This window comes from Amblyomma mixtum, chromosome 1 (genome assembly GCF_055824585.1).
Source record: "Amblyomma mixtum isolate Tamu chromosome 1, ASM5582458v1, whole genome shotgun sequence".
Taxonomy (NCBI): domain Eukaryota; kingdom Metazoa; phylum Arthropoda; class Arachnida; order Ixodida; family Ixodidae; genus Amblyomma; species Amblyomma mixtum.
Window position 1 is genome coordinate 62,466,771 of NC_143012.1, and position 27,948 is coordinate 62,494,718.

At 48.5% G+C, this 27,948-nt stretch overlaps 1 protein-coding gene across 1 annotated transcript; it reads left to right on the forward strand.

The window, feature by feature from the left end:
• The first annotated feature begins 2,708 nt into the window (after positions 1-2,708).
• On the forward strand, positions 2,709-23,184 carry LOC149366480 (uncharacterized). Its single transcript, XM_089571018.1, has 9 exons — positions 2,709-3,087; positions 5,263-5,609; positions 6,551-7,549; positions 9,173-9,592; positions 10,676-10,935; positions 11,681-12,079; positions 20,994-21,270; positions 21,972-22,246; positions 22,791-23,184. Exons 1-9 carry the CDS (start codon positions 2,709-2,711, stop codon positions 23,182-23,184), a joined length of 3,750 nt encoding a protein of 1,249 aa, XP_089427144.1.
• The last annotated feature ends 4,764 nt before the right edge of the window (positions 23,185-27,948 follow it).

Sequence of the window (27,948 nt, forward strand, 5' to 3'; positions counted from 1 at the left end):
TTTCCTTCATGAAAGTTGCCTGTATGTAATTTTTTTTAGCCATAACTAGCCAACGGTGGTGGTAGCGGTGATAAAAATTTTATTCTCCTAGAGAATTCTAGGCACGCAGGCCCCCTGGAGTCGCCGCACGACCCCACTCAAGGTCTAAATGTCACGTGGTGTTGGTCCTTGACCTATGCCGCCCGACGGACGGCGATTTTCTGTCAGGCGAGGTCCACTGACCGCAGTGAGGTCTCCCAGTCCTCCTAAGTTTGGAGAGGCACCACCACCGACTACGTTTCAGTGGTGTCCGCGCATTGCACAACGATGACTGCGGGGCACTCCAGTTCGCGTTGGCGCGAGCGCATAAAGGGGCAAGAGTAGCGAAGTTGCGAAGAGGTAGTGGTGGTACAAATATTTACCGCAACGCCAGGTCTTATTAAATGGGTAATTCAGCGCCGTCTTGGGCAAGACTCGTTAAGAGCGGAAGAGTACTAGTCCGTTTTCCCATCCATCTCGTTCGCAACACGATACACAAACTTGACGGCACACTTAAACATCGCATTAAGTGTATTATAAGATATTGTTAAAAGGGTCCCTTCAGTGGCCCGTATCACTTCGCAGAGGCGGACACTGTCCTTTCTTTCCCCATAAAATAATATTAAATCTACCCTTAAGAGTACAGTGCAGTAGCATTGAAGCTCCCTCCCGCGCAAGTACTCTTTCTCTCTCGCCTAGGTTCTGCCTATATGTACAGTCTGCGGCACCCTTAGGTAGAGCTCTGGAGCGGTACAATTACCTCCACAAAACTCGACATCTCATCCTCGTTTCTAGATTTTACAGCCTACAGTTGAGCGCAAGTAGAGCCACATAGGCATGCAAGCAAGATGGGAGGAGCACTTTGCCTGGAAACAATGAGCTGCTTTCTAATTTATTTCATACTGCACACTGCTTGGGCGCTCTACGCAAGGGTGACGTATACTGTACATACATGCGTAATTGACCATTACCTACTTTACATTCATATATCCCAGGAAGTCCTCATACAACTTGGCGCAGTGGTGGGGCGGTTAAACGATGCTCCACTGCCCGGGGAATTGGTTCTTTCAAATACAGCCACAATTGAGGCTTGTGAGCCTCAGGTTGCTCTTCTCAAGCAACCTTTCACGCCCAATCATTAATTTGACTGCTACCTGACACAGTAAGCAGGATGTAATGAAGTGGCAAGATCACGAGACCTAGGTGACAGGTGGGCCATTTACTTTTCTTGAACCGCCGACGACGCCCAGGTTCCCACTGAATGGGACATTTAACGCTATCTCATTAAGCGACAGATCGGGTTCTGCTGGAGGAGATCTCGGAGCCAACCTCGTGTTCTCTAACTCTCAGCTTGTGGCCGGGATTCGGTATGCAGCCACCTCAAGCATGTCGCAGAGTAGGCGAGAACTGAGTCCTCCAGTACAGCGGTCCATCAGACCCGTTTAGATCTTCATCTGTGGATTGAAGATCTGTGGTGTCCGCACAGGCATCACTAACAGACAGCATGAAAATGCAGCTTGGTTCGCACCTAATCTTCGTCATATTAACGATGAGACAAAACATTTCTAGAATCAAGCAGTCAAGACCGATCTCCTGATCGTCTAGCCGGTGACACGAACAGAATAACTTATGATGGTTCCGACGTAATCTTCATGGAACTGGCTCCTTTTTATCTTTCGGTGCGTGAATAAGATGGCCGGGCCGAAACCGAGCAGCTGTTTTAATCAAAATTACCGTGGCCAATTGAGGAACTTACGTGCCAGTAAAGTGAAAGCTTTGAAATTCTTTAACAATTTCTTTTAATTTATATTGCAATTGCATTCCAGTTCTCTTCTAATCACATTCTATTTTTTTGTAGGCAGTCGTGCTGTAAGTACTAGTGCTGACTATTACTGGTCAACATTTCGTGTCTTCCCACCTTTAATGACGTCACATCGATTCTACAATTAGTGAGTTTGTAATGCCGCCAAATTATAGGCGACGCCGGTTTTTAGTGTTGGTGAGCCGCCTAATGCTTCCGCATCAAAAAATGCGCGAGTTTTAACGTATCGAAGCGACACATTGGCTTTGCGAAACGCCGTACAGGACGTATGCAGAACACTTTATTCAATCTACGTTCTTCTATATGCCGTAAGGCTGCGCAGCACATGAATGCCTTTTGCCTTTCGCCTTCATAGAAACGCTGCCACCGCGGTGGGAGTTGAACCCGTGTCTTAAATCTTAACCCTAGCGCGCCAACCACTGCAACAGGGCAGCTTTTTTTTTAAGCGAATAGAGTGTTGATGATTCTGAGAAAACTTCTCAAACCTATTTCCTTCTCCAGGTGAGAATAAGCAACACTGACAGCTACAATGCGTCCTACATCATGCGCATTGTGTCCGCCTCCATTGCCCTACGCTAATGGTCGCCAATAACGCGTCTGGTAATCCTATTACAAATCATTTGAGGCAGTTGGCGACGGTTTCAGCCACTGCAGCGCCACCACTGGCAGCCGTCAGCAGCTTTGAAAGTGCGACCATATGCGCTGAAGACGTGTGGACCCGTAGCATGTGCCCTCCATGGAAAATGCGTATGTTGCGGACCTTTAGCCTTAGCTTGCATTGCCCTTGTCCTTGACATGCTGAGGCACGGCTACTAAGAATTCAAGCAGTGAAGAAGAAGCCCACGTGAGGCGCGTTCTTCTGCGAACGATGCGCACGCGCCTCGCGCTTGCGCAGAAGAAGAAAGACACCGAACTTTGCGGACGTCCGATGGCCTCGAAGAAGGAACGCGGCTCACCCAGCGACACCTCCGGGGCCTCCCTCGCGGAGAACCCCTCCGTCAGCACCGCTGTGACGGCGCCTCCTGCAGCGGAGGTCGACGGCCGTCAGGGCTCCAGGAAAGCACCGGTGGATGCGGCTGATTTGAATCTTGGCGGCAATGCAGTGAACGCCACCGTGCGAGAAGGTCCAGGACCCACTGCTGACAAAGGCCCCGTCCAGGGCGTCGAAGACACCGAAGGGCAGACAACCTCGGACGGGGAGAGTAGCGAGTACAGCCTCCAACAGGATTCGCCGACTGGTGGTCAAGGTAAGTACGGCTCGATTTGAGACTCCTATAGCTTCCTTCAGGCTTGGAGGACTGGCTCTCCGGTTAGCAGGAAGAACAGGACGAACTGCATAAGAAACACTGCTCTCCCTGGTGACGTAAACGCATTTCAAGAGATTTGCACGCAGATGTAACATGGACAAGGAGCTCCAAACGTTTACCTTATCCTAACCTTATATCGCAGGTCCCGTGGCCTATAAAGCCTAGCATGCAGCTTAAAGAGCAGTACGCCATGAGCGGTTAGACGCAGTTTGGCCTAAAATGTCGCGTGTATCAGGATTAAGTGCCGCATCTGAATACGGAGGAAGGTTGGCTCGAATTCTCCTTCCCTACCATTTATCGCATTTTCTCATGCTGTCCGTGGCGAGAAGGCACACTCCACGCACTTCAATTCTGCTCATGGCCTCTATTGACCCGTCGGGAACCGTCAGTGGCTGTTGTAACCTAATGGCGAGTCGAAGTGCACAGAACAAAAACTTGCCCAAGATGACCGCATTTCAACGCCCATGACTGTCATGGAGAGCAATAAAGTTGTGCGCCGGTAGGAACCAGTGCACCTAAGCACGCCATCAAAGGAGTCCATATGTGGGCATAAATGACTTCTTTGGTTGGGATCTCAGTGTTGCCACTCGCCGTAGGTATGTACAGTTAAGACGCCCCTTCCATGTAAAGTGTTGTCATGCTTTGTCTAACGTAGGGCAATGGAAGCATTTCGGGCGCTACATAGTTACGACAGACACGGGTTGAGAAATGACAAAAAAGGACTAGTTACACGGTTAATCACACTCTACCAAATGAAGGTTTATTCCTGATTTGAGAAAAAATGAAAAATAGGGAGGACACTTGATCTACACCTTAAGGGTATGACGGGATAACTTTAATGGGTTAGCGCCCATGTAGGCAGAGTTGGTCATTCGCTACTTCGCTAGCAAGCGTCAGCCTCGGATCTGTCCTTACTTGCAAAGCATCGCACGCGTTCTCGTGCTCCGTTAGCCACTCGTAAAATCAGCTCTCTGACTGCGCGACGTATGAAATTCCGCTTGAAAGGGCCGTCTTGTTAACCGCATCCACCGAGCAGTCCATAAATCTTGTGTCATATCGCACGCCGCACCCTTCATTTGGCTTAATCGTTGCGTTGATCTTCCGGCACAGGCCCTGGCGCTTATTCTGGGCTGACAACATGACATTCTCATTTAATTTGTTGACGATTCTAATGAACATATGTGAGATCCCACCAATGTGAGGCAGCGCAACGAACGGTCGCTTCTTTCCTACCTTGGTCGTTCCCTCGCTCCTTTGAGTACGCAGGCTAATCAGTTTTCGGCTGCACACACTGGAAGGCCCCTTAGGAATCCACATTTGCGCAGATTATCTGTCTGCATGATTGAGGTCTCGAAGTCAGAAGCTCGCACCAGTTTTTCAAGCGCCTGTTTTGTGCACAAATTGTGAAGTGTGCGGCAGCTGGTCTGGGCGCAGACACGAGACATTCCAATGTCATAGAGTCATGTATGAAGTCATCACAATGCGATCAATGTGCTTTTAGTTTCACCGATGTTTGTCTCTCCGAAGCCTCTCTTCGTGACCTTGAGGTTAGCAACCTTGGTCTCACAAGCCCCAGCGGTGGCAGAACCTACCATCGCAGAAATGTTGGGAATCGCCTAACCGCTGCACCACTGCGCCAGACGTGGTATGAGAACTCTCAGCGGTCTATGAATGTGAAGTAGAGGATTACTAATTCCTCATATATGGACATCGTCCCATTGACGCTATCGCTTAAGTCTGATTTCACCGATCTTTGTCTGAACCCTGCTTGGTCTCAAAAACAGAGCCTCGAACTAAAGCCAAAGTGAAAACCGAAGTCAAGCAAATTCGCTTTTGGCCAAACACGCCCAATCGTCCGCCAATATTTGCCTTCCGAATCTACCACTGCTTATGTATGTGCTCTTATACCTTCTTTCTTTCTACTGAAGAATAATTCTCCACTTGGTAGTGTGCGCTTAAACGTGTGATATATGTGTTTTTCCAGTCGCTCCTTAACCTGTGTTTGTCGTAGCTTCGCAGCCCGCTCAAATGCTACCATTCGTGAATAAACCTGCTGCCCGAACACAAGCAATGCTAAGACATATATCAAGTATTGTGGATGCCATGCAAACGCAGGTTCATCAGGAGATGAACGGAAGCGAGTTCAACCCTACAGCGAACTCGACCTCCCGAAGACAGCGACCAATCCTGCCCCGTCAACGACCGAGCGACAACCCGACTCTTCTGAGCGGGCAGTTCCAAGACGATCCGAGAAGGACCACGACAACATCGTCAGCATTCTCGAAAATAATGTTCGCCCGACCGTTCTTGGAACTACGCGCCCTGGGCAGTCGCCACTTCCACCTGGAACTGATGGACGCAGAGTGGACGAAGGGGAAGTCCGGGCCATGCCGCCATCAAAGCGACTCGAATCATACCACACCGCGACGCCGCCTTCGGGGCAAGGCAGGCCTGAATTGAAGGTTGGTGTTCTCTGCTTGGTTGAGCTAGTGCACGATTGCAAAGTAGAGTTACAAAATATAGCACAGTTAGACACAAAGAGCCTTCACACCCCAAGCGGCACAGGAAATCGGCCCAATATTGGAAATGTATCGCTTCACTGTGTTCCTGCGTAGTACCAGCGTTTGCCAATACGTTGCCAATATTAGGCCCATTACCTGTGCTGATTACGACGGTACCTTAGGAGGGGCATTAGCAAAACGAGATTCAATGTCTACTGTAAAAAAAATGTGTTAAATGAGCTTAGAAAAACCGGTTCATGTGAGTAAAATATAGAGCTTAGCGCACCACCACAGACACCTACATGTATGTATCTATTCCTCTACGAAGAACATATCGATAGTTCTGCTTTGTAATCAAGAACGAACTCCCGAAAGAAAGTTCAGTTGGCATATCTTCCTTCAGAAGCAGGCCTTTCTCTTTGTGTTCCAAGTGTTCCTCTGATTAATGGTTAGGCTTTGTCTCTACCTTTCTTATTTGCCCATTGTCCCTCTTTTTTGCGTTTAGGACTAAAGGAACGGCTCAAACTATTCTTCATCTTGTGTAAGAAAAAAAGCTTGCAGAATTTTAATCTATACGTACTATCGCGGACAAAAGTGGTATACCCCACGCGGCGGGAGACGGAGAAACGGAAAACTGCATTGCAACGCCATCTACAGATGGCATCTTTGATCGAGAAAGCCAATGCGTGACCTTTATTATCACCAGGCTTGTAGCTTGGCTCGTTTCAATGTTTCTTGCTTTAGCTCGCCAAAATGCCGCAGTTTTCCGTTGCTCCGGCTCCCGCCGCGTGGTGTATACTACTTCTGTCCCCGATAGTACCTTGCTGGAAAGCGGCGAAAGTATTTGCAAGGACTGCTTTTCTTAGAGCATTTTTTTTCTTGTGCTTTAATATTTTTTGCAGGTTTACAGAATATCGGTACCACGGTTTGCGGGAGAGAGCACATGCCTTGCAGGGATGGAATTCGAGCCAAGCGCAACGCGGATGACAAAACACTGCCGCCCCGCTTCGGGAACGCCGCCAGACACGACTGCTGTTGAGGCTTCGGGTGCATCGAAAAGACCAATAAACTCCGGAGGTGGACTCCAGCCTCAGAGTCGAGCTTCGCCCCGATCGGTCTCAGCGTCTTCGAGTTTGACCTCAATTGCAGGCGGTGGAAATCGGATGCTGTGCATCTCAGAGCGCGGCCAGCAACTGCAAGAACTGCAACAGCCACCCGAACCTCCCGAACGTCTGGCCACCAGCTCTGGAAGGGACGCGCTCAGTACGGATGCGCAACGGTTCCGCTCGTCTCCAACCTCGTCCTCCCCAGAAAGTTCTCACCGTTGCTCCATTGAAGACACTACTCGCGAACGCGATGAGAACAAGAGGACTGGTCGGCCTTACGGCAGTCTGTCAGGCTCGCAGCATTTGTCTCGATCAGGCGTTGGAATTTATGACGAGCCTGCAGTGTCAGAAGATGACAAAGCTTCTCACGTGAAAACGTCCTTATCCGGGAGGTCGTTGTCTTCCTCCTCAATACGGCGCCGTGAGACCCTCGAACCGAGCAGGGCGTCCGAGCTGAGTTACGGGACACACTCGCCTCGACGACCGTCACCGCCCATGTCTGTCGCCTCACCCGAGTGTACAGATTGTCGCCGACAACACCAGTCGCCCAATTTCGGGCCCGCTTGGAAGAATAACCCACGGAAGGTCGTGCCGTCCCGCTCGGTTAGCAGCGAGAGCCACAAGGCATCCTCGCAGGCGTCCCCAATGTGGACCAGACCAGACTCGCCACTTTACCAGGCTGGGCATCGGCAGAGCATCCATCCGGCGTGCGTGGAGGCATCGCGAAACGTGATGAGCGCGCCACAGTTCGCGTCGACCACAACGCAGGGCTTCTCCGCCAACAAAGGCGTCAAGGTCTGGTGATCCGGCTCTCAACGCAAGCGGCGCAGATAACGGCCCAATACTGGAAACGTATTGGCAAGTTCTGGTCCTACAAAGGACCAGAGTGATCGCATCCAATTCCAATATTGGGCCTATTACCTGTGTTGCTTGAGAAATGATTACCGATAACTACCCAACGCACTGTTGGTTGCACTGTTAACGTTACGTGACTTGCATCTTCGCGTGAATTTCATCTTAGTGCTTGTAGAGGTGGCTAGTTTACTTTCGCATGACTTACTGATTTCATTTGTGTATTTGTGTAATTATGGGAGCTGCTTTGAGGCCTTCATCACAGCTTACATGTAAACAACACAGTGGCACCTGTATGCACGATATTCGCACATATAGTGACATGAAGGTGGAGCTGCAATAAATTTTTGGGCATCATGGTGAAATAATATAGAAGTTCGACTTTCTTTCTACTGAGAAGCCCAGTAAGGAACTAGAACGTTCTTGTAGCGCTGAGTGCGCGCAGGGTTTGCTCAAGAGTATTACGACGCTGTAAATATAAGACATTGACGTTCTGTATGAAAGAAAGCTGTTATTGAACCCTGACTGAAGACTGAATAAGCTTCTATTAGGTCCTCGGCCATGTTAAACCGCATTATTTATGCTGGAGTGCATTTAGCGGCTACAATCTCCACTCTTACTGTCCGCTGACTTTTGCTGGTCTGTACGAAGCGATGCAGGTCCTATCTGTAATTTACAATGATAAATTGCTGAGAGGTCACACACCACTCCTGGCCCAGTGTGCAGCATTTATGCGATGCGCCACTGCCCTGCGATGGCAGCAACCAGCGTAGCCAGACAGAGGAGAAATCGCTGAATGAAAGGCAATAGATTGCACAGTACGCTTAAACGCACCCCCGTCGGCTTGCCTTTCATGCTGGAACAAGTGCGGTGGTTCTGATCTCCCTCAGGCTTGACACTTAAGGGGGTCATTTTATTAGATGGGCCTACTTATGGTAGAAAATAGGGCCAGTCATGCATGGGTAGGCATGCATAGGCATGCATATGATAGGCATGCATATAAAAGGCATGCATATAAATATGAGAAAGAAGCCAACAGCCACAGAAACCAACGGACACAGGGGATTTCTTTTTTTATTTTTTTGTGGTGTTGATCAATTTAGAATAACACTGAATATGTTACCGCTTAAAGCCAATGGATAAGAAAAGCAGAAGAAAAAACAACCACATGCCGCCGGTGGGATCCGAACCCATGACCTCCGAATTTCGCGTCCGGTGCTCTACCTCTGAGCTACGGCGACGGCTTCAAGTCTTCTGCTTTCGGGGGTATTTATGTTTTACAAATAACCTAACTTGAGAGTGTTCATCAGCGCCACCCGCGTTCGTAAGCGGCGGACGTAGCACGTCCTGAGGTACCGCTGGTGTGACGTAGAACGTCATATAACGGCGAGAGTGGAAGCTGTGTGAGAACCCTTTTATGCTTCCTATGGCATCATGGCTGCCAGAACCGAGACCCTCGCTACCTACCCTACTTGATCTCTAACCTCTGAGTACGAGTGTGAAAGAGTGTCAACACTTCGTCCGGTTCCGGAAGCCCCTCTCAAAGCGCCAACGACGTCATCGCAGGCCTTCTTCAAGAACCAACCCCCGGCAGCCAGCATCTTGTGCGTGGTGCTCCTGGTAGCCGCGCTCGTCCTGTCCCTCTTCCTGTTGGGGTTCTTCCGCCCCGAGGTCGGAACGCGGCACGGCACCCTTCGCGTGTGCCGCAGCGAGCCGTGCCGGGAGTACGCACGCCGCCTGCGCGCTACGCTGAACACGTCGCTGAACCCGTGCGAGGGCTTCACCCGCTTCGTGTGCGACGGCTGGCGGCGCCGCAGTCAGCTCTCGGTGCGCGAGGAGTCTTTCCTGGGGGTGCTTCGCGAGCTGTCCTCCCTGCTGGGCTCGGTGCCCGTGCCGACCACGGGCCAGACATCGGTGCAGAGGGCGGCCGCCTTCTACCGCAGCTGCGACGACGTGCTTCAGGGCAGGAGCGACGAGCTGCAAAAGGTGGGCTGCACGCGTTGGCTTGGCCACTGGCTGCCATTGCCCGCGATGCGCAGCCAACGGCGAGGTCCGGTCGGCAGCCATCCAACGGCCGGGTCGTTTCCCACAGACGCTTGAATGCCGCGGGTATATCTGAGTAACCAATAACAGAGGACGACACGGACGCGTAAAGGTTATTTTAAAATGGACAGCTTATGCAGTCATTCATATTACAGCGCAAAGACGGCACAGAACAAGAAGGGGACACAACAGCGCTGATGTGTCCCCTTCTTGTTCTGTGCCGTCTTTGCGCTGTAATAATGAATGTAGGTAACCAACTCGCCCAAAATGTTGTATTATGGAGCTTATGCAGTTATGCACTGGCAGACCAGCTGGGTGTAGTACGATGGAGCTCCGCAGAAATACAAGCCATTGGCTGCTCTTCCTTTTCGAGTGGAATACTCCGAATATGTCCTGAAATGTTTAGAAGCGCGCTCCTCTCCCCCGTGATGCTGAGTACACATACCCCTTTTTTGCTTTTATTGTCAGAGTTCTGTGACAGAAATTTGACGCTGCATTTACTACGCCCCAGCAGCACAGCTGACTGGTCAATGTATAGAGGACGGAGTAAACCCATCTGTCCCCAATATTGGGCTAATCATGTGGTTTGGTTTGGTTTATGGGGTTTAACGTCCCAAAGCGACTCAGGCTGAGGGATGCCATAGTGAAGGGCTCCGGAGATTTCAACCACCTTTGGTTCTTTAACATGCACGGACATCGCACACCACACGGACGTCTAGCATATCGCCTCCATCGAAGTTCGGTGGCCACGGCACCGGGAACGAACCCACGTGTTTCGGGTCAGCGCCATAACAACTGAGCCAGCGCCAGTATATGTGCCGCTCGGGAGGACTCCTTCATAGCCTGAGTCAATTCGGGACGTCAAATACCCTATACCATATTCTTGGAAATATTTTACCTTTCCCCGAGGCTTTTAATTTTTCGCTCAAGATTTTGCAGCAATAAAAGTTTGGATATGCGACACCATTCGCGCTTTCCAAAACACACTCCTGCGGGTGATCTCTCCCGCCCTCACGGTGATCACAGGTCAAACGAGCGCTGTTGGACGCGGGCATCGTGTGGCCTCTCCTGCCCAATGACTCCAACAGGGTGGACCTTCTTCGCACGTGGTTTCACGCGTCCATTAGGCTGCACTGGAGCCCCCTTCTCCACGTTGTGCTGCAACGCGCCCCCAACGTCACCACGGTCGTACTTGAGCCGCTGAGTGATTTTGAGCGCATCCTCCGAAAGCAGAAGGTCTTGGAGGGCACTGAACATGAAGCGAAGATCTACTTTGAGGAGCTCAGGTGAGCAATCGGTCGACCGCGCACGCTCTCCTTCGTTTTCGACCGTGGTCATCCCACGCGCCCGACCTGTACGTATGTTAATTTGCAAATAGAATACTTGTATATAGTACCTCTCTACCCCTTATCCTCTCTGGCTGTCCCCTTACCTCTTTCATTTCATCTCTCCAGTCTGCCTGCTATACCTCTATTTCCGTTGCCCCAGCTCAGGTGCTTCCCGTAGCGATGGCAGATGCCGGGGCTAGCAAAAATCTTTTCCTTCGTCTTATTATTATTTTTTTAGTAAACCACCCCCAGGCCGCCGCGGTGGCTCAGTGGTTATGGTGCTCGGCTGCTGAGCCAAAAGACGCGGGTTCGATCCTGGCCGCGGCGGCTGGAATTTCTTTGGAGGAGAAATTCTAGAGGCCCGTGTACTGTGCGACGTCAGTGCACGCTAAAGAGCCCCAGGTGGTCGAAATTTCCGGAGCCCTCCACTACGGCGTCTCTCATAGAGATAGAGAGTCGCTTTGGGACGTTAAACCCCATAAACCAACCAACCAACCAAGCCACCCCCAGCAGCACAGCTTATCTGCCCAATGTTATAAATTTATTGAGAAAGGCGGGTACTGCAAAGGGCCAGAGTGAAACCATCCATTTCCAATATTGGGGCGATTCCATGTGCTGCTTGGTAGTTACTACTACTACCCCAGAAACCGTTGCCAACGGAAGCACTTTTGGCGCGACTGACGGTAGCACATTCACCCCGCAGGCGGGAGTTTGGAGGGAACCGTGAATACGAGGGCGGTGAGAGGGACAACACCATCGTGAGCTTCGCGATCACCAAGCAGCTCACCAGAAGCTTCCTGGCTCCTCTGCGACGTGCCTTCGAGGACGCACGTCATGCTCCCGCCGGCCTCGACGCAGCCTTCATGTTTGGAAAGGTGCCGGGACTGGACCGGCAGCGCTGGCTCCAGGAGCTCGAGCCGTACGTGGGAACCTCGGGCCGCGACGTCGTCTTCGTGTCGGAGAAGCCAGGCTTCGTGCGCGAGTTCCTCGATCTGTGGAGGCGCTACGGAGAGGACCAGATGCACCTCGTCTTCTCCTGGTGCGTCGTGCAGACGGCGGCGCTGTTCGCTAACCAGAAGCTACTATTCAACTTCTACACCCGGTGAGGGGACGCGGAGTGGTCGAGCGCGATTCGATGGTTATCACTAGCGACCGGATTTTACGCAAATGCCTATTTTTTTCAACGCTTCATAGGCGCACCATTTTTACATATGAGCACGAATTAGGTGTTGACAATATGTTTAATACTCTTTTTATAGTGCCTATAAATGCCTATTTTGGGTGTCAGTGCCTATAAATGCCTATTTCCGACATCGGTGCCTAAAAATGTTCTATTTTACAGAAAACGGGCCTGAAATACGCTGTGGTAGTGCTTTCAGATTCTGTTTGCTTTCGAATCCATTTCGGTTTTGAGTAGAACACACACGTAGCAACATTAGATGACCTCGTCAGTTGGCTGTAGTGAACACTGCACCTACGCCGGCTGTGTACACAATACCAACCACGACAGCCGAAAATATCGAAGCAACCTTTTTCCTATTTTCTGCCATTTTATCGTGGCAGCTTGTCGACTGCGCCAGTAAAGATCCACAGGTTCTTTATCTTCCTCGCACCGGAGGTGCCCCGCCAGAGACGGTTGGTTTAACTGGAAGACTGAAGCTTGATCTCTTCGCACCAGGGGTGCCCCGTCAGAGACGGTCTTGCGATGCAGGGATAAAGGGAATACTTGAAGCTTTATGTACACATATTTACAATCATATACAAGTTAAGACACTAGAGACAAATTAAACAGCAAAGAGATACACAACAACAACAAAAAGGTGGAACTGGCTAACACTAGGGGAGGCCCCTACTCGGCGTAGCCGAAGATGCATAGCATCTCACCTTAGCGCAGAATCCCGCTTCCGGCTCCGGGGCCCAGTTTTAAAGCCCTAAAGGCCCGGCCCACATTCCGTAGCACCCAATCATTCTACATTCTTCATATACATACATACATACATACATATACATCTTTATTAACTCTCACAAGGTTACATCAGTAACAGAGGAGAGAGGACGCAAGGCAAAAAGCTGCGTTGGTGCAGCTTGAGGGCCACCCTGCGCCCCCTGCCGGCGGTATCGCCTGGCAGCTAATCACAACAGCAGTGGAAGAGCGCACTCACAAGCACAAAGGAAAATACAGTCACAAAATATATACATCAACATTTGCATGACGTTATGCCTCTGTTATCACTCGACATTATTGGACAAAAGAAACTGCTCAAAATTTTTATGTACAGGGAACGCATTTATAATCAACAGATACAAATCAAGTAGAAAGAAGATACACACAGCTATATATATATATATATATATATATATATATATATATATATATATATATATATATATATATGTTCTAATCATGATGTCAAAATGATGCACATTCAAACAAAGGAACACATTCAAACACATTCAAACAAAGGAATAAGTGTTATTAATTTATGCCGTGAAGTCTTTTCAAGTATGATGTTGTTCTTGTGCAGAATATTGAGGTAGTGTGGTAGACTATATGTCACTGACTGCTTACCGTATGTAGTGCGGCAGAAAGGTACGGACCATGACATTTTGTTCCGTGTGTTATAAGATGTAATCGAACGAATGAGGTTGAAACTTGATAAGAGGAGATCATTCTTAGTTGAAACAGCATTTTTATACATAGAGATTAACTTGAATGGGAATAACTCTGAGAGTTTCATGATACTGAACCTTGCAAAGTAGGAAGCCGTATGAGTACACCATGGCACATTAGCTATTAATCTAATTGCTCGTTTTTGCGCCATTAGAATTTTCATTTGGTTTTGCTTGGTTGTTGTCCCCCAGACCATGAGACAATAAGTTATATGTGGCAATATAAATGCATTGTAAATTAATAATTTAACTCTAGGCGGAAGCGTGTGCCTCTGGCGGCATAGGATGCCATTAATCTTGTTTATTTTAGCACAGATATTCTCAGTATGTTTATCCCAATTAAGTGATTCGGTCCAAACAACACCAAGACATTTCACAGCTGGCACGACATCAATTTTTTTGTTTCCTAACCAAAGGTCAAAATTTGCACGCACCATTCTGTTTTTAGCTCGGAATATTATTGCTTTGGTCTTCGTGATGTTTACCCTTAGGTAGTTCTTAAAGGACCATTGACGCAGGAATTCTAAGAACTTATTGCCGTGTTCTAGCAGGTCTCTTTCTGTGTTACCTGAGGAAAGCATTGTGAGGTCGTCTGCATACGCTATTATGTTGACAGGAAGGGGAGCAGAAAATATATCATTAATGTAAATATTAAATAATAGGGGGCCCAGAATGCTGCCTTGTGGTACACCAGAGAGGATAGCTTGCGAGGTTGATATAGTGTTATTAAGGGAGACCATTTGTTTACGATATTTCAGATATGATTCAATTAAAGATAAGCTGTTACCTCTAATTCCATAGTTATTGAGTTTATGTACCAGTAAAGCATGATTAAGCAGGTCAAATGCTTTGGAAAAATCAACAAATATTCCTAGTACAAGGAGCTTTTCCTCAAATGCATTTATTATTATTTCTTTTTGCTTAATTAGTGCCGTTTCCGTGGACCTTTGTTTTCTGAAACCAAACTGACTCTCTGATAAAACTGAATGTTTGACTAGAAAAGTATTTATTCTCACATAAATAATCTTTTCCAGACCTTTGGATAATATCGGAAGAATGGAAATAGGCCTGTAGTTAGCCATATCTGAGGTAGCACCACCTTTGTGAATGACAGCCACTTTTGCTACCTGCATTTCTTTTGGAAACACGCCAGATTCTATGGCTAGATTATAGATATGCATTAGTATTGGAGCTAGTATGTCAACTGCAAATTTGAAGGGTTTGATCTGAAAGCCATCTTTATCTTCAGCTCTGCTATTTCTTAGATTCCTAAACACTGTCACTATTTCACCTTCATCAGTGGGATACATGAACAGGGATTCCGGAATACATGGTGTATTATACGCGTAACCCACAGGTGTGTCGGAGGGACAGCATAACGTTTTGGTTATGTTAACAAAGTAATTATTAAATTCATTACACAGTTCCTCCCCACCTATTGGTATACCATCTTTCATTATTGTCGTAATAGCTGTTTTTGAGGTGCGATTTAGTAATTTGTTCAGTTGGTCCCACTGGTTGTGAACACTTCTATTGGACCCCACCGAAAATGCATTACTAAAATAGCTTAGCTTAGCAGTTCGCAATTCTCTATTCAGGTGGTTTCGGTATTTCTTATATTTCTCAAGCTTGGAAGGCTCCCGTGATTTCATGAATTGCGCAAACATTTTTTCTTTGGTCCTTATTTTGCGCAGCAGTTCTTGCGTAACCCACGGCTTCTTTGGATTGCGTTTGCGCGGACGGACTAGTGGAAAACATTTATCATAGACAGTTTTAACTTTGAACAAAAATGCATCATACGCCTCATTCACGTCTTTTAAAGACAGCACATCGTCCCAACTAGTGTCATATAACATCGAACGAAAACGGTCAAGTGTGGTGATATCAACGCGTCGAAAATGTGCAGAGGGTGCTGCGGGAACTTGATAAGGGCGTTCGGCTGGGACGAAGGCAAAAACAGGGAGATGGTCACTTAAGTCGGATAGTACTGTGCCAGCTTTTGTTTCGCATTTTTCGGTGTTCGTGATTACAATATCGATACAGGAAGATGTAGAGCACGTGATGCGTGTAGGTACTTCGATAAGATTTAAAAAGCCATATGCATCTAGTAGGCTTATGAATTCTTGTTGTGCTGCTGAATGACATCGCGTATCAACATTCAAATCACCCGATAAAAATAATACTTGCTGGTTTGTTGTTACGCAATCAAACAGGCTTTCGAGAACGTCTAGGCACCCTCTCAAATTTCCATCAGGAGGACGGTACAGAACGGCAAATACATCATTCCCACCTTCAACTGTCAGGATTTCAATATCTGCGGTAGAAACTGTGAATTGTTTGTTTTCTTTTGCAGGTTGTGTGTTCAATATCTGCAACGACACACCGCCACCCCGGCGCCCAGGTCTATTAAGAACAAAATGTGTATAGTTACTTAGAACTAAATAGTTTGCGTCATCTTGATACCAGGTCTCGGTGAACATAATTACATCAAAAGAAAATTTAAAAACAGATAACAAGGCTTCTATTTCTTCAGCTTTGTTATTTATCGAACGGCAGTTCAAGTGCAAAAGTTTTAAGGCGTTTGTGCTAGCTAGCTTATTTAACTGTTCTGGAGCAAGCAAGTGATAGGAATCCATGATGAAAGATAACTTCCTAGGTCATCTTGGCCACGTCACTGCTATTAGTTATCTTTAGCAGCGTGCTGTTCTCAGATTTCCGTGCGTAGATCTGGCCTCCGCGCACCCAGACAAACTTCCAGTGTGACTCACGCTTCTTACTGACAGCAAGCCCCAGCAAGCGCTTGCGATCTGGGCACAAGTGCTCATTCACGTACACAGAGTCCGTCTCCTGGAAACCAAGGTCTGTACATGACAGCCTCGTTTTTCGCGCCTTTTCAAGAAAAGCGTCTCGCTTCCTTCGATGCACAAATTGTGCGACTATGTACTTTTCTGTTTTGCTTCCATGAACAGCTACCCTATGACATACGTCAATGTCGGAAGGCGAAACACTTTCGCCCACTTTTTCACCAAGTTCTCCCAAAATTTCAAGCAAGTTTTCATCTGTGCTCACAGGTATCCCTTTGATTTCTACATTTGCATTCCGCGAGTACTGTTCACAGTGTACCAGCCGTGCTTCACACAATTTGATCTGGGAAGCAAGAGAATCACAGCGATCTCTTAGAATTGCGTTTTGTTCGCGCAATTCTTTATTCTCCTCGACTGTGCTCTTGAGGTCATCCTTCATCTCGTCATATTTCTCACTAATGAATGACATGCTGGTTTTTATTTCTCTGAGCTCATTGCGAACATCGCGTTCAAGGGATTCCCTGAAAGCCTTAAATTCAGCCCTGATTTCTTTCTTCATTTCATCTAGTGCTAGCGCTAGTTCCTTGCTGATTTTGGACATGATACTGCGAGGCAAGCTGCAGCAAAAATCACAATGGTAGCCGTTTACAAATGGCAGCAGCGGCGTGGCAGTTTGCAATCTACAGAAATATGTAAAGCAAAATGACCAACCTGCAGCAAAAGCAAAGAGTTGGGTTAGCCTCTGTGTCGGTCGCGCTGCTCACGCCACTGCCGCCATGTGAAGAGCAGTCCACGTCGCCCCCGAGCTTTTGTAGCCGAAGCCCACCGACGTCACAGCGCCTGGTCCAATCGGCGGCGCGCAGATATCTTCAGGTACGATGCTACGCTTCGGCTTCTTCCAGAAAGATATGGGCGTTTGTCTGCACGTGGACGGTACCGGCGTGGCTGCAGCAAAAGCAGAGAGTTGGGTTAGCCTCTGTGTCGGTCGCGCTGCTCACGCCACTGCCGCCATGTGAAGAGCAGTCCACGTCGCCCCCGAGCTTTTGTAGCCGAAGCCCACCGACGTCACAGCGCCTGGTCCAATCGGCGGCGCGCAGATATCTTCAGGTACGATGCTACGCTTCGGCTTCTTCCAGAAAGATATGGGCGTTTGTCTGCACGTGGACGGTACCGGCGTGGCTGCAGCAAAAGCAGAGTTGGGTTAGCCTCTGTGTCGGTCGCGCTGCTCACGCCACTGCCGCCATATCATTGGCTAATCGAGAGCATGGTCAGCCCTCCAACTACCGTAGGGTAACACCCTTTCCAGAAAAACAAACGCACGGTCGTGCCAGCATGTGCGGAGTAGAACGTTCTCTCCACCACAAAATAAAAATAAAAACAAACACAAATACACATTCGTGCCAGAACGTGCGCGAATCGGTTCCGCGGGGCGGGTGGATACCCGTACTTCCCGGCGCGTTCGCGAGCGGCCGCGTTCCAAGAAAGGAGACGCTCCGCATTGAGTGCCCCCAGCCGCGTTCCAATGACCCCCGCGAACGCTACCGATCCCTTACAATGACTTTGGCTGTTAAAGTGGTAGTTGACCAGATGGCACCACATTTCGGAAAATATACGGAGTAAGTTATAGGTTCGTCCAAATAATTCCTAGTTGGTTCCAACTGAAACCAACTGTAAAATGTTCCACAAACCTGCTGGAAACAGTTTAACTGATTAAAATTTCCACCTGGGTAACCTGCCTTATTTTCGTTCCTTGTGCCCCAGATGGCGCTTGTCTGCTACTGCTTCCATAGCTTTAACAGTGATTTCTAGATGTATGATGTTTATTTTACCATGGATCCTCGTGAATGTACGTAGGCCCGTGCAGAACTATGATTCGCATCAAGCAGCACTGTGTGTAACATTTTCTAGCATCTCTGATTTATGGTTTCCAGACCCTTCTAAAGGCAAGCACCATTTGATAGTCGCGTGGCTCCAGACACGTGAAGCCACAAACTATAAAACTCTGTTTACACAAATGACAACATATTTATTAATGTTGAAGCATCGTGTATATGCCTGCAATAAATAAGTTCAATTTCTGTGCGAGCGAAGACTGAACTCATTTGTCAGATGCTTTGAATTGACAATGTTTCTATCAATTTCTAAATGCATGGCCTCCTGTTAAGGAGTTCATTGTTTCTACTTTTGTACACGACAAGCGAATTGTTTGTTTCGAGGTATACCAAAGTGTTTTAAAAGGGTTGGTAACCGTCCCTTTTGCTCTGCTGAAGCATGTGTATTGTACGAAAAGTTGCGCGGCAGCCTTAAAAAAAAGGCTTCTAATGTTCGCACCTTGCTTAAGGTCCCAAATCATTCCTGCTGTGTTTTTGTTTTATTTTACGGCAGATATTGCGCGCTGAAGTTCGGAACTGTGTGCACTTTTGATAAAGTTTATAGTGCCTATTTTGCTCCATTAGGTGCCTAAAATGCAATTTTAGCCGCCTATTTATAGCGCCTAAAACGTGCTTTTTAGTGCCTAAAAATCCGGCCTCTAGTTATCACTTTCACAGCCACCCGAGCGTCTCTTCCCCGGAGTTCCACTGAACTTCCAGACTCTGCCGAGACTCCTGTACCGGATTTGCTTACGACTTAGGCGTACATCACAGCATATCTGCGCCTCAGTAGGCAGACTTTCCCACCGCCCACCAAAGGCCTGGATCGATATTACTGAGGAAAGACACCTCAGAAGGCTGCAAACGGGGTCATTTTTAAGCCCCGCGATTGTAAAACACGTACATTCGACTTTTTCGGGGTAGTGTAAGTATTGTGAGATGTGGGCAGATGCATATATTGAGGTATAGGCCCACCAGAAAAATCCGGGAGTAAAGAGCATAAATCGGCCAACGAGAGAGGGCTGGGATGCGACCCTGTCCGCCTGCTTGGGCCTGGAGTACCAGAGGGATCTGGTTCGAAGATAGCGGGCAGTAGATATCGCCAATGGTGTCCCGGAATAAGGACTACCACCCAGGCTCTCTGAGATCATGAATGGCAGTTTGCCAATATCCCTCAAGAGAAAAATACACAACAGCTGTATCTTACCGGTACTCAACTATGGGGCAGAAACGTGGAGGCTAACATAAAGGGTCATGCTTAAGTTAAGGACAACGCAGCGAGCTGTAGAAAAAAAATGATAGGTGTAACGTTAAGAGGTCGGAAACGTGTAGAGTGGGTGAGGGAATAAACGCGGGTTTTTGACTTACTAGTCGAATTCAAGAGGAAGAAATGGGCTTGGGTAAGGTATGTAATGCGAAGGCAAGATAGCCGGTGGTCCTTAAGGATAACGGAGTGGATTCCAAGAGAAGGCAAGCATAGCAGGGGGCAGCAGGAAATAAGCTGGGCGGATGAGATTGAGAAGTTTGCGGGGACACGGTGGCCGCAACTGGCAAAGAACAGGGTTAATTCGAGGAACAAGGGAGAGGCCTTTGCCTTGCATTGGGTGTAGTCAGGATGATGAGGGTGATGATGACCCAGGAAAGGGAACGGTGAACCCTCCACTCTCCCCTAAAACACACCCCTGTGCATATAATAAAGTTTTTACCACCACCACGTTCGTTCCGACTAAAACTAAAGCGTGACGGTCAGCTAGCTAAGCTCACGTATGCCCCGCAACCTTTTTACGAAAATAAACAGTGTTATAAAAGGTCATTCTCAATAGGTTGAGCCTGAAGTGATCACCTTCGAATCGTGTCAGACTGTACCGCGCTGTCTGGGGACATATTTGAATTGACATTGCACACTATACTGAAGTGTTACGTGGCCACCAAATGTTACGTGGCAGCCAGCCGAAGAGTTAGGCGTGATCAACAATGGAGAAGAGGTGATTTAATGGCCGCTGGCCTAGCGCGAGCGCTGCGTCCCACGTCACTGCCAGCTTCGTCTTCTTCGTAACAATATGTTTATGTAAGTTTACGAAATGTCATCATCCTTTCGTTCTGCTATTCTGAGCAGTGCAGTGTGCCTTCATGAAATCTTTAAACTTATCACTCGAACTGCTTGGCGCAGAGCGTGTCAGCCCAGATCGATATCGACGCGTCCATGCGAATCTCCCTGGCAGTCAAGACTTTGGTGTCTTCGAACAAAATGACATATCTTAGAAGATGCACAGTAATGACTGTGCAGAGAAAATGAGATTGGTGATGGCACGATATGAACAACCATCACCATCATCAGCCTGACTATGCCCACTGCAAGGCAGAGGCCTCTCCCATGTCTCTCCAATTAACCCTGTCCTTTGCCAGCTGCGGTACCCATATCCCCGCAGACTTCTTAATCTCCTCCGCCCAACTAACCTTCTGCCGCCCCTTGCTAGGCTTGCCTCTTGGAATCCACTCCGTTACCCTTAGGGACCAGCGGTCATCTTGACTTCGCATTACATGTCCTGCCCGAGCCCATCGGAATGGAAACCTTCATGCCGCTAGGTCTGAGGCCTTCCGCTTGGCTCTATTTTCATGTTTTGTTGAGCTTAGTGGACAACCACTACATTTCGGCGTGATCTTCGCGCAGGGAACTGAGAGCCGAACTGTACCACCGCGTCATGTGCCTCAGCAAGGCGTACCTGCTGAGCGGCAGCGAGATCTTCCGCGATTACTACGACCAGGTCCTATCCGGCCAGGCCAAGCACTACGCGCAGGATCTGGTCACCGAGATCCGCGGTGCCTTTGCTTCCCGTCTGGAGCAGTGGCCACACTCGGACGCCCACCGCAAGGTCGTCAAGGACTGGAACAGCACTGACGTCGTCCTTGGGTACTTCGACCCACGCTCCGACCAGCGGTCGCTCAAGGTTGGACGAGAGACAGTTGAAAGGCGTTTATCCTTTAAGCGTTTTCAAGGCTAATGCGATAGGTTCAGTGAATCTCCGAGAGTACGTTGTAAAGACTGACGTTGGATTCTACATAACAGAAGCTGGGAATCCTTATGCAGAGTAGCGATAATTAGCATGTATCCCTTGTGCGGCGGCAATCAGAGCGCCGGATCGGTGGTGGCGGATCTCGATACGTGAACCGCCCCGAGCCGAAACGCATAGCCGCCGCCGTTCGCCACTGCGAAACGCCTGCAAATAGTTTATTCTCTACCAGTTCTTTCTGAGCCATGAGAGAGGCAACCGGTAGAAGTCCTTTGTGAAAACCTCGCGAAATACTTGCATAGACCTAGTCTTTGAGGACCAGGCATTGGTGCAGCAAGTCGAGCATGTATTCATCTATTTCTCCCGACTACAACGCTTTCTTCACTGCAGTCATGAACTGTTAGTGGAGTGTTTCTTCAAGAAGGAATATGTGTGAAAAATAACAAGTTGTCTGTAATTGTACATACATGTCTTGCTTGAATTCTTTGGCTCGATCTATCGAAAAGCTGAAACAGCTGACGAGCTGCGCTGAAATTTCTCATTAGGAAGTGACTTAATCGTCGGCAATTTTTTATCGCCTTCAAGTACTACTTCTGAACAAATACCAGCATGGCGCCCACTCCTTTATCGCCATCCAGCCGAAGCCAACCGAACGCAGCTTTCCTGACATGAACGCTTCGCTCGTGGACAACTGGCAGGCGGTCAACCTGGACCACGTGGACGCTAACGACCGCACGGCCTCGGCGCAAATCGAGTTCGCCGAGTGGTTCGCACTTCTTCCCGGCCGCGACGTGGCACTGTTGCCGTACGCGTTCTCTTTTCCCTGGGTTGACGAGAGCGCCACGCCAGCCATGAATCACGGAGGCCTCGGATACCGTGCCGCCTCGGCGCTCAGCCAACTGTTCACCGACAGGTATCCGTCTTTGAAGCAATGAAACTTCGGTTGGGGATAGTTGGTGCATGCTATCATTACGGTGAACGATGATCGCAAATACCACACCAACCATGAAGAAGCGAGAAACGCAAGGAGAGGCGCTACCTGTCCTTGTGTTTCTCTCTTCTTCGTGGTTTTCGTCCAGTTTTTGCGCTCATCGTTCACTACAAGAATGTCTTTGAAGCAACTATGTAGACATACGTGTTCAATATGTTTCGCGAATTGAAAGCTTGCGCTGTCGTGTGTACCACACCATACCATACAAGTTTCATATGCCTGTCGACCACGACCTTCACATTGTGAGGCTAAAATGTGGCCCTTTCATTACAGCCTGTATTTAGGTGTTCTGTTTAAGTAGCGAGTCCTGTTCGAAGGGCCTGGCCTTAGGGTTACTCTCATCGAAGTGTAAAGAAACAGTCCATGAGAACTCCTTGGACACAGCCCAATATGCCTGCTCTACGCCTGACATGCTATCACTCAGTTTCTTCCCTACATACGCTCCCGACGCATCATTTCTTCGCAGCTACATCGCTTCGCCTGAAGCCTTGGCCCCCATCCAGAGGGCTCTGGAGTGCGCCGCGAACGGGAGCAGTGCACGCGGCGACGACAGCGCCGTGCTGCGGCAGCTTGAGGGCGCTCTGGCCCTCGAGGTGTCGCTGCAAGCGTACAGGCAACGCAGCGCCGCCTTGGAGAGCTACGACGAACTTCTTGAAGGGTTCGAGGGCTACGGCGGCGCCGCCCTGTTGTTCATCGCAGCGTGCTACTCAGCCTGCCTGGGCATAGAGAACATGTTGCCTTCGGCCGGCGGCGACGAATGCGACGACATTTTCCGAAACGTCGAAGGGTTCTCCGACGCCTTCGGCTGCGCTGCCGGCAGCGTAATGAACCCTTCCGTCAAGTGTGGCATCTTGATGTGAAATCATGCGTATCGCTACATATTTCACCTGACTCACTCCGCTTCTTTAAAAAAAGTGACCAATAGGATGAATTTTAAGTGCCCATTTCCTACTTCGGATTCATGATATTTGCGAGTTATACTGCACAAAACTCCGTAACGCATTCTTTGTTTGAAAACTATACAGTCGGCATGAAAGAGCCCAAGAACTGAAGTTTTCTTTACTACGTTGGTACGGTTAATAGTTTTTTTATTTATTGCCTCACATCGCATCTTTTTTGTATCATTGCTTCTACAAACTTCAAGTTCCTATAGTTTATATTTGTTGCGGGAAGCCCATGTTTTAACGGTTGTTGCTTTCCGCAAATCATTACGTGTCTTGTTCACTGCCCAGACGAAACCAAGTGTGTTGCACGAACATTCAACGATCTGCTGAGAAATACGCCTCAACTGTCGCGCTCGGTGCCATATCTATGCGCTCGAGAAAATCGCCGGGAGCGAGAATGTCTAGCGACAACGCGTAAACGTTTTGTTTACACGTTCTTGCTCCTTTACGAAGGGATGAACTATATATTGAATATTGACTAGCGGCTGACTGGCTGTCAAAGCGGGGAACTAATGCGACATACGTTGTGGCTTTTTCTTCATCTCGTATGTACAGTTTTCCTATATTTCTGCGTGTATGCGAGTGGTCATGTGGACGCAGTTACGACAGAATGAGACATCGATACTTTGTAACCTTGGAGCATCATGCAGTGTTGTTATCGCCACGGATGTGACGCGATGACTTTTGTACTGAGTACACATGCAGGGACTGTTCACGACCGATGAATATTAGGAGGAACTCTTTCATTACTGGTTTTATTTCATATTTATGCTGAACGTCGGCATCATTATGTGCACTTTAGCTCTCGGTGTCCAAAAATTAGCCGTGCTCTCGTTATTTCAGCGGCTCTTCTCAGAAAACAGATGTACAGCATCAACATAGACAAGCCTATTGTGTATTTCATCGCGTTACTTGCCTGCACCAAATGAATTTCCCAGTTGTGTTCGCCCTCCCTACACAATACAGCCAACAAACTCGCCCAATAGCGAAAGTGGTCGGGTAGAGTTTTTTTCAGGATCTCAAACTATTTCAGCCAGTGGCAGCACAGTTAACCACTTTTGCCGGTAAAAGGAGGTGAATGCTGCTCCAAAGCGAATTACAATAATGCAATGACACACCAAAACAAGCGCAAGCACACTGCGAATTCATGCATGTGCTAAGCATGCGTAAAGTACTGACTGCTTGCTGCTGTCGCACGGCACTTTTCCGTATATTAAGGCGAAAGCCTTTAATGGCTCACACTGTCGTCCGTTAGCAAAGCGTGTCACACGCGTTTAACTCGGGAACTAAAAAGGATAGAAGGAAACCAATGGCTGCTTCAGATAGACGAGGAAAAAATGAACCTAGAAGTAAAGTTTGATGTCTGTAGATTGATTAATTATATACAAAAATGTCGAAATTGCATCGAAATAGCGCGGACGTCGATATAGCCACGGGAACGGTGTGACGTCACATTCACCGGAAGTAGTCACGGCTTAGTGAAAATTGTCACATTGGTCGGAAAAACGTCGGATTTGTGTCAAATTAGATGGAAAAATTTGTAATTAAGCGTAATTAACACAAGATCCCCGAAAGATGTATAATTTGGGTATCGATGCAGCCACAGGAACGGTGTGACGTCACAACCACCGGAAGTAGTCACGGCATAGTGTCATCGGCTTTCGCCTCTCAACACTTTAGTTGCCAAAGTGTCCTCGCAATTTTCTTTTATATGTAAAGCTGTGGAAGGTGTGGATGTGATCCGGTTGAAAAAATAAAGGGAGGCGTGTTACTCCGTGCTGGTTTTGTGGCCGAGTGGTCTCGGACAGGTTCATTGGGTCAACGCGTCGTCAGCAGTGAGAGTGCATTCAATCAGACTGATGGCAAATTAGCATGCAATACCCCTGTACGCAAAGTATTTTCGCTCACGAGTAACGCTCTACTTTTCGATCGCGGATGGAACCGACAGCGTTATTGAATAGCCTTCGACAGCGTTATTCACAGGGTTATTCAGAGGATTTGTAGGGCATACTGACCACATTGGATGTAGAAGATGGAGTAATCAGTATTTTAAAAAAAATCTATAAAAGGAACAAACTGCTTATAAAATGGGGAAGAAAATGTATCAAAGCCGTTAGAGATACAGCGGGGGCTTACGCAAGGATGTCCTCTGTCACCTTTGTGGTTCATGTTGTACCTACACGTGCTAGAGACCAAACTAGAGAAGAGCGGACTAGGCTTCAACCTTTCTTTTTTCAAGCAAGGCGGATTAATTAAACAGTCATCACCGGGACTTACGTATACGCGGATGATATAGTGCTAACGGCTGACAAGAAGAGAGATTTGCAGAAGTTGATATTTGCGGTACAGAGGGAGACGGATTAGGTTCCAAGTTTAGTCAGGAAAAATCTGCAGTCGTGGCATTTAATGATGAGGGCGGCGAGCATAGAACACGGGAGATAACGCTAGAGGTAGCGGATAAGTATCTTGAGGTGTGGATAAATCGAGGTGCTGAGTATATGACACAGTATGAAAAAAAAATCGGGGGGAGGGGCACTTTGACTGTCTAAAGTGCGCAGAGGCGAAAGCGTTTTCCGCACCACTTTGCCTCTGTGGCACTGGTGACGTCACCACTGGATGACGTCACACATAATTAATGGATAATTACTAAGTAATGATAAATTACTAATGGATAATTACTGATCAATGACTAAATACTAATTAACTGCTAATGAATGACGCTTAAGCTTGGCTTTTAGGAGTGGAACGCGACAGCGTGTTTTAGCGCTGCCATGGAGTCCATGGAACGCCACCATTCGTTCGGCGCGATGCCTTGCCCTTTGAACGCAACGCTTTTTAAGGAAAGGAAATCGCAGTAGTTCCCTGTCATCTCAGTGGACACCTGAACAGCACCTATAGGAAAGCAAGAAATGGGAGTGAAAGACCATAATGAAGAAAATGAAAATTGTATTTGAGGAAAGGAGATTACGCAGCAACTGTCTCACATATCTCGATGGACACCCGTCATCCAGGCGCTGGATGTAACACTGGACGAACGGGAGAATGAGCCATTAAAGCCTTTCGCCTCAGTTGAAGCTAGAAGGAATGCAGCTGTCATGAAAAAAATAAGTTTGACTTGGTTTGGTTCATTTGGGTTTAACGTCCCGAAGCAACTCAGGCTATGAGGGACGCCGTAGTGAAGGACTCCGGAAATTTCGAGCACCTAGGGTTCTTTAGCGTGCACTGACATCGCACAGCACACGGCCTCTAGAATTTCGCCCGCCGCGGCCGGAATCGAACCCGCGTCTTTCGGGTCAGCAGCCGAGCGCCTTACGGCCTGGGACAGTGGATTCCTTAGTCGCGCTTTATGGTGGTGGAAAACGTTTATTTTGCTCTATTTTACAATATTTTTTTGTGGCTTAAGAAAGAGTCTTCCATCTTATCATCAGGGTCGGTTCCCCTAGTCCAGGGCTCCGCTGAGGGTAGCTGCCTTGCGTGCACGCCTTACTAGTCCTTGTTGGACTTTCAGGATGTCGCTGTATAGCATCCTCTCCCACTGTTCCGCACTCGGGTTTTCTATTATGGGTAGCTCGTCTATTTTCTGGCAAGCCCATGTGGTATGGTATAGAGTTGCTTTGTCTCCACGTCCCTGAAACCGATGAAAAGTGGCAGCTTCGAAACCAAAGGAAAGGCGCATAACTGGCCCCTTGGGACAGTGGACAACTCAGCCGTGGTTTAAATTACGTGGCGGTAGTGACAGATGTGCGTTGCATGCGTTGGCATTGAAAACGCTGTGACAGAAACGCGGCACTGAAGCCATAGACCTCCACTACGGCACCTCTTTCTCTCGTTCTTCTTTCACTCCCACCTTTCTCCCTTCCCTTACTGCGCGGTTCAGGTGTCCACCGAGGTATGCGAGACAGATACTGCGGTTTCCTTTCCTCAAAAACCAATTTACTGAAGCCATAGGCTGTCGGATGATGATGATGATGAAAACTTTATTTTGAACAAGGGAGTTTTGGACACGTCGGTCCTTGGGCCCCCGCACGGCCCCACTGCATTCATTCATGTCCCGGAGGCTCATGACGCTGGCAGCCCGGCATGTGGCTGTCGGCTCCTGGCCACCAGGGTCTACGAGGCAATGAGGCCGCTGATGCGGCCGCCCGAGCGCTCACACACCGGGCTCCTCATCCTAGCTCTCATGGCTCAGAAGCTCATAAACCGCTTCTGCGGTTCCGCGAAATCCTAATTTATTATTGCGACAGCCACCGTCTCTACCCGGCACCTGCCAAGGGTCTGAGTAAGGCGGAGGAGCGAACTCTGCGGCGCCTGCAGACAGGAACCCTTCTCTGTCCTGCAATGGCAAAACACTTCGATCCGAACACAGATGGGCGCTGCCCGCACTGTGGAGAGATCTGCGATATCTTTCACATGGTGTGGGCATGTACTCAGCATCCTCACCTTCCCCCCTCCCCCACCCCCACCCGAGAGGCATGGGAGACTGCCCTCCTCAACTGCTCCACACTGGAGTCCCAAAGGGCTCTGGTCAAGCGGGCGCGAGACGGGGCCTCGTCATGCGGTGTCCCGGACTAAGGATACCGACCATGCAGCAGGGTTATTTATTTTTTTTAACCCTCAAGCTCTCTTTGATTAAAGTTTTTCACCACCACCACCATCGGCGTTCATTGTGTTCATTGGCGT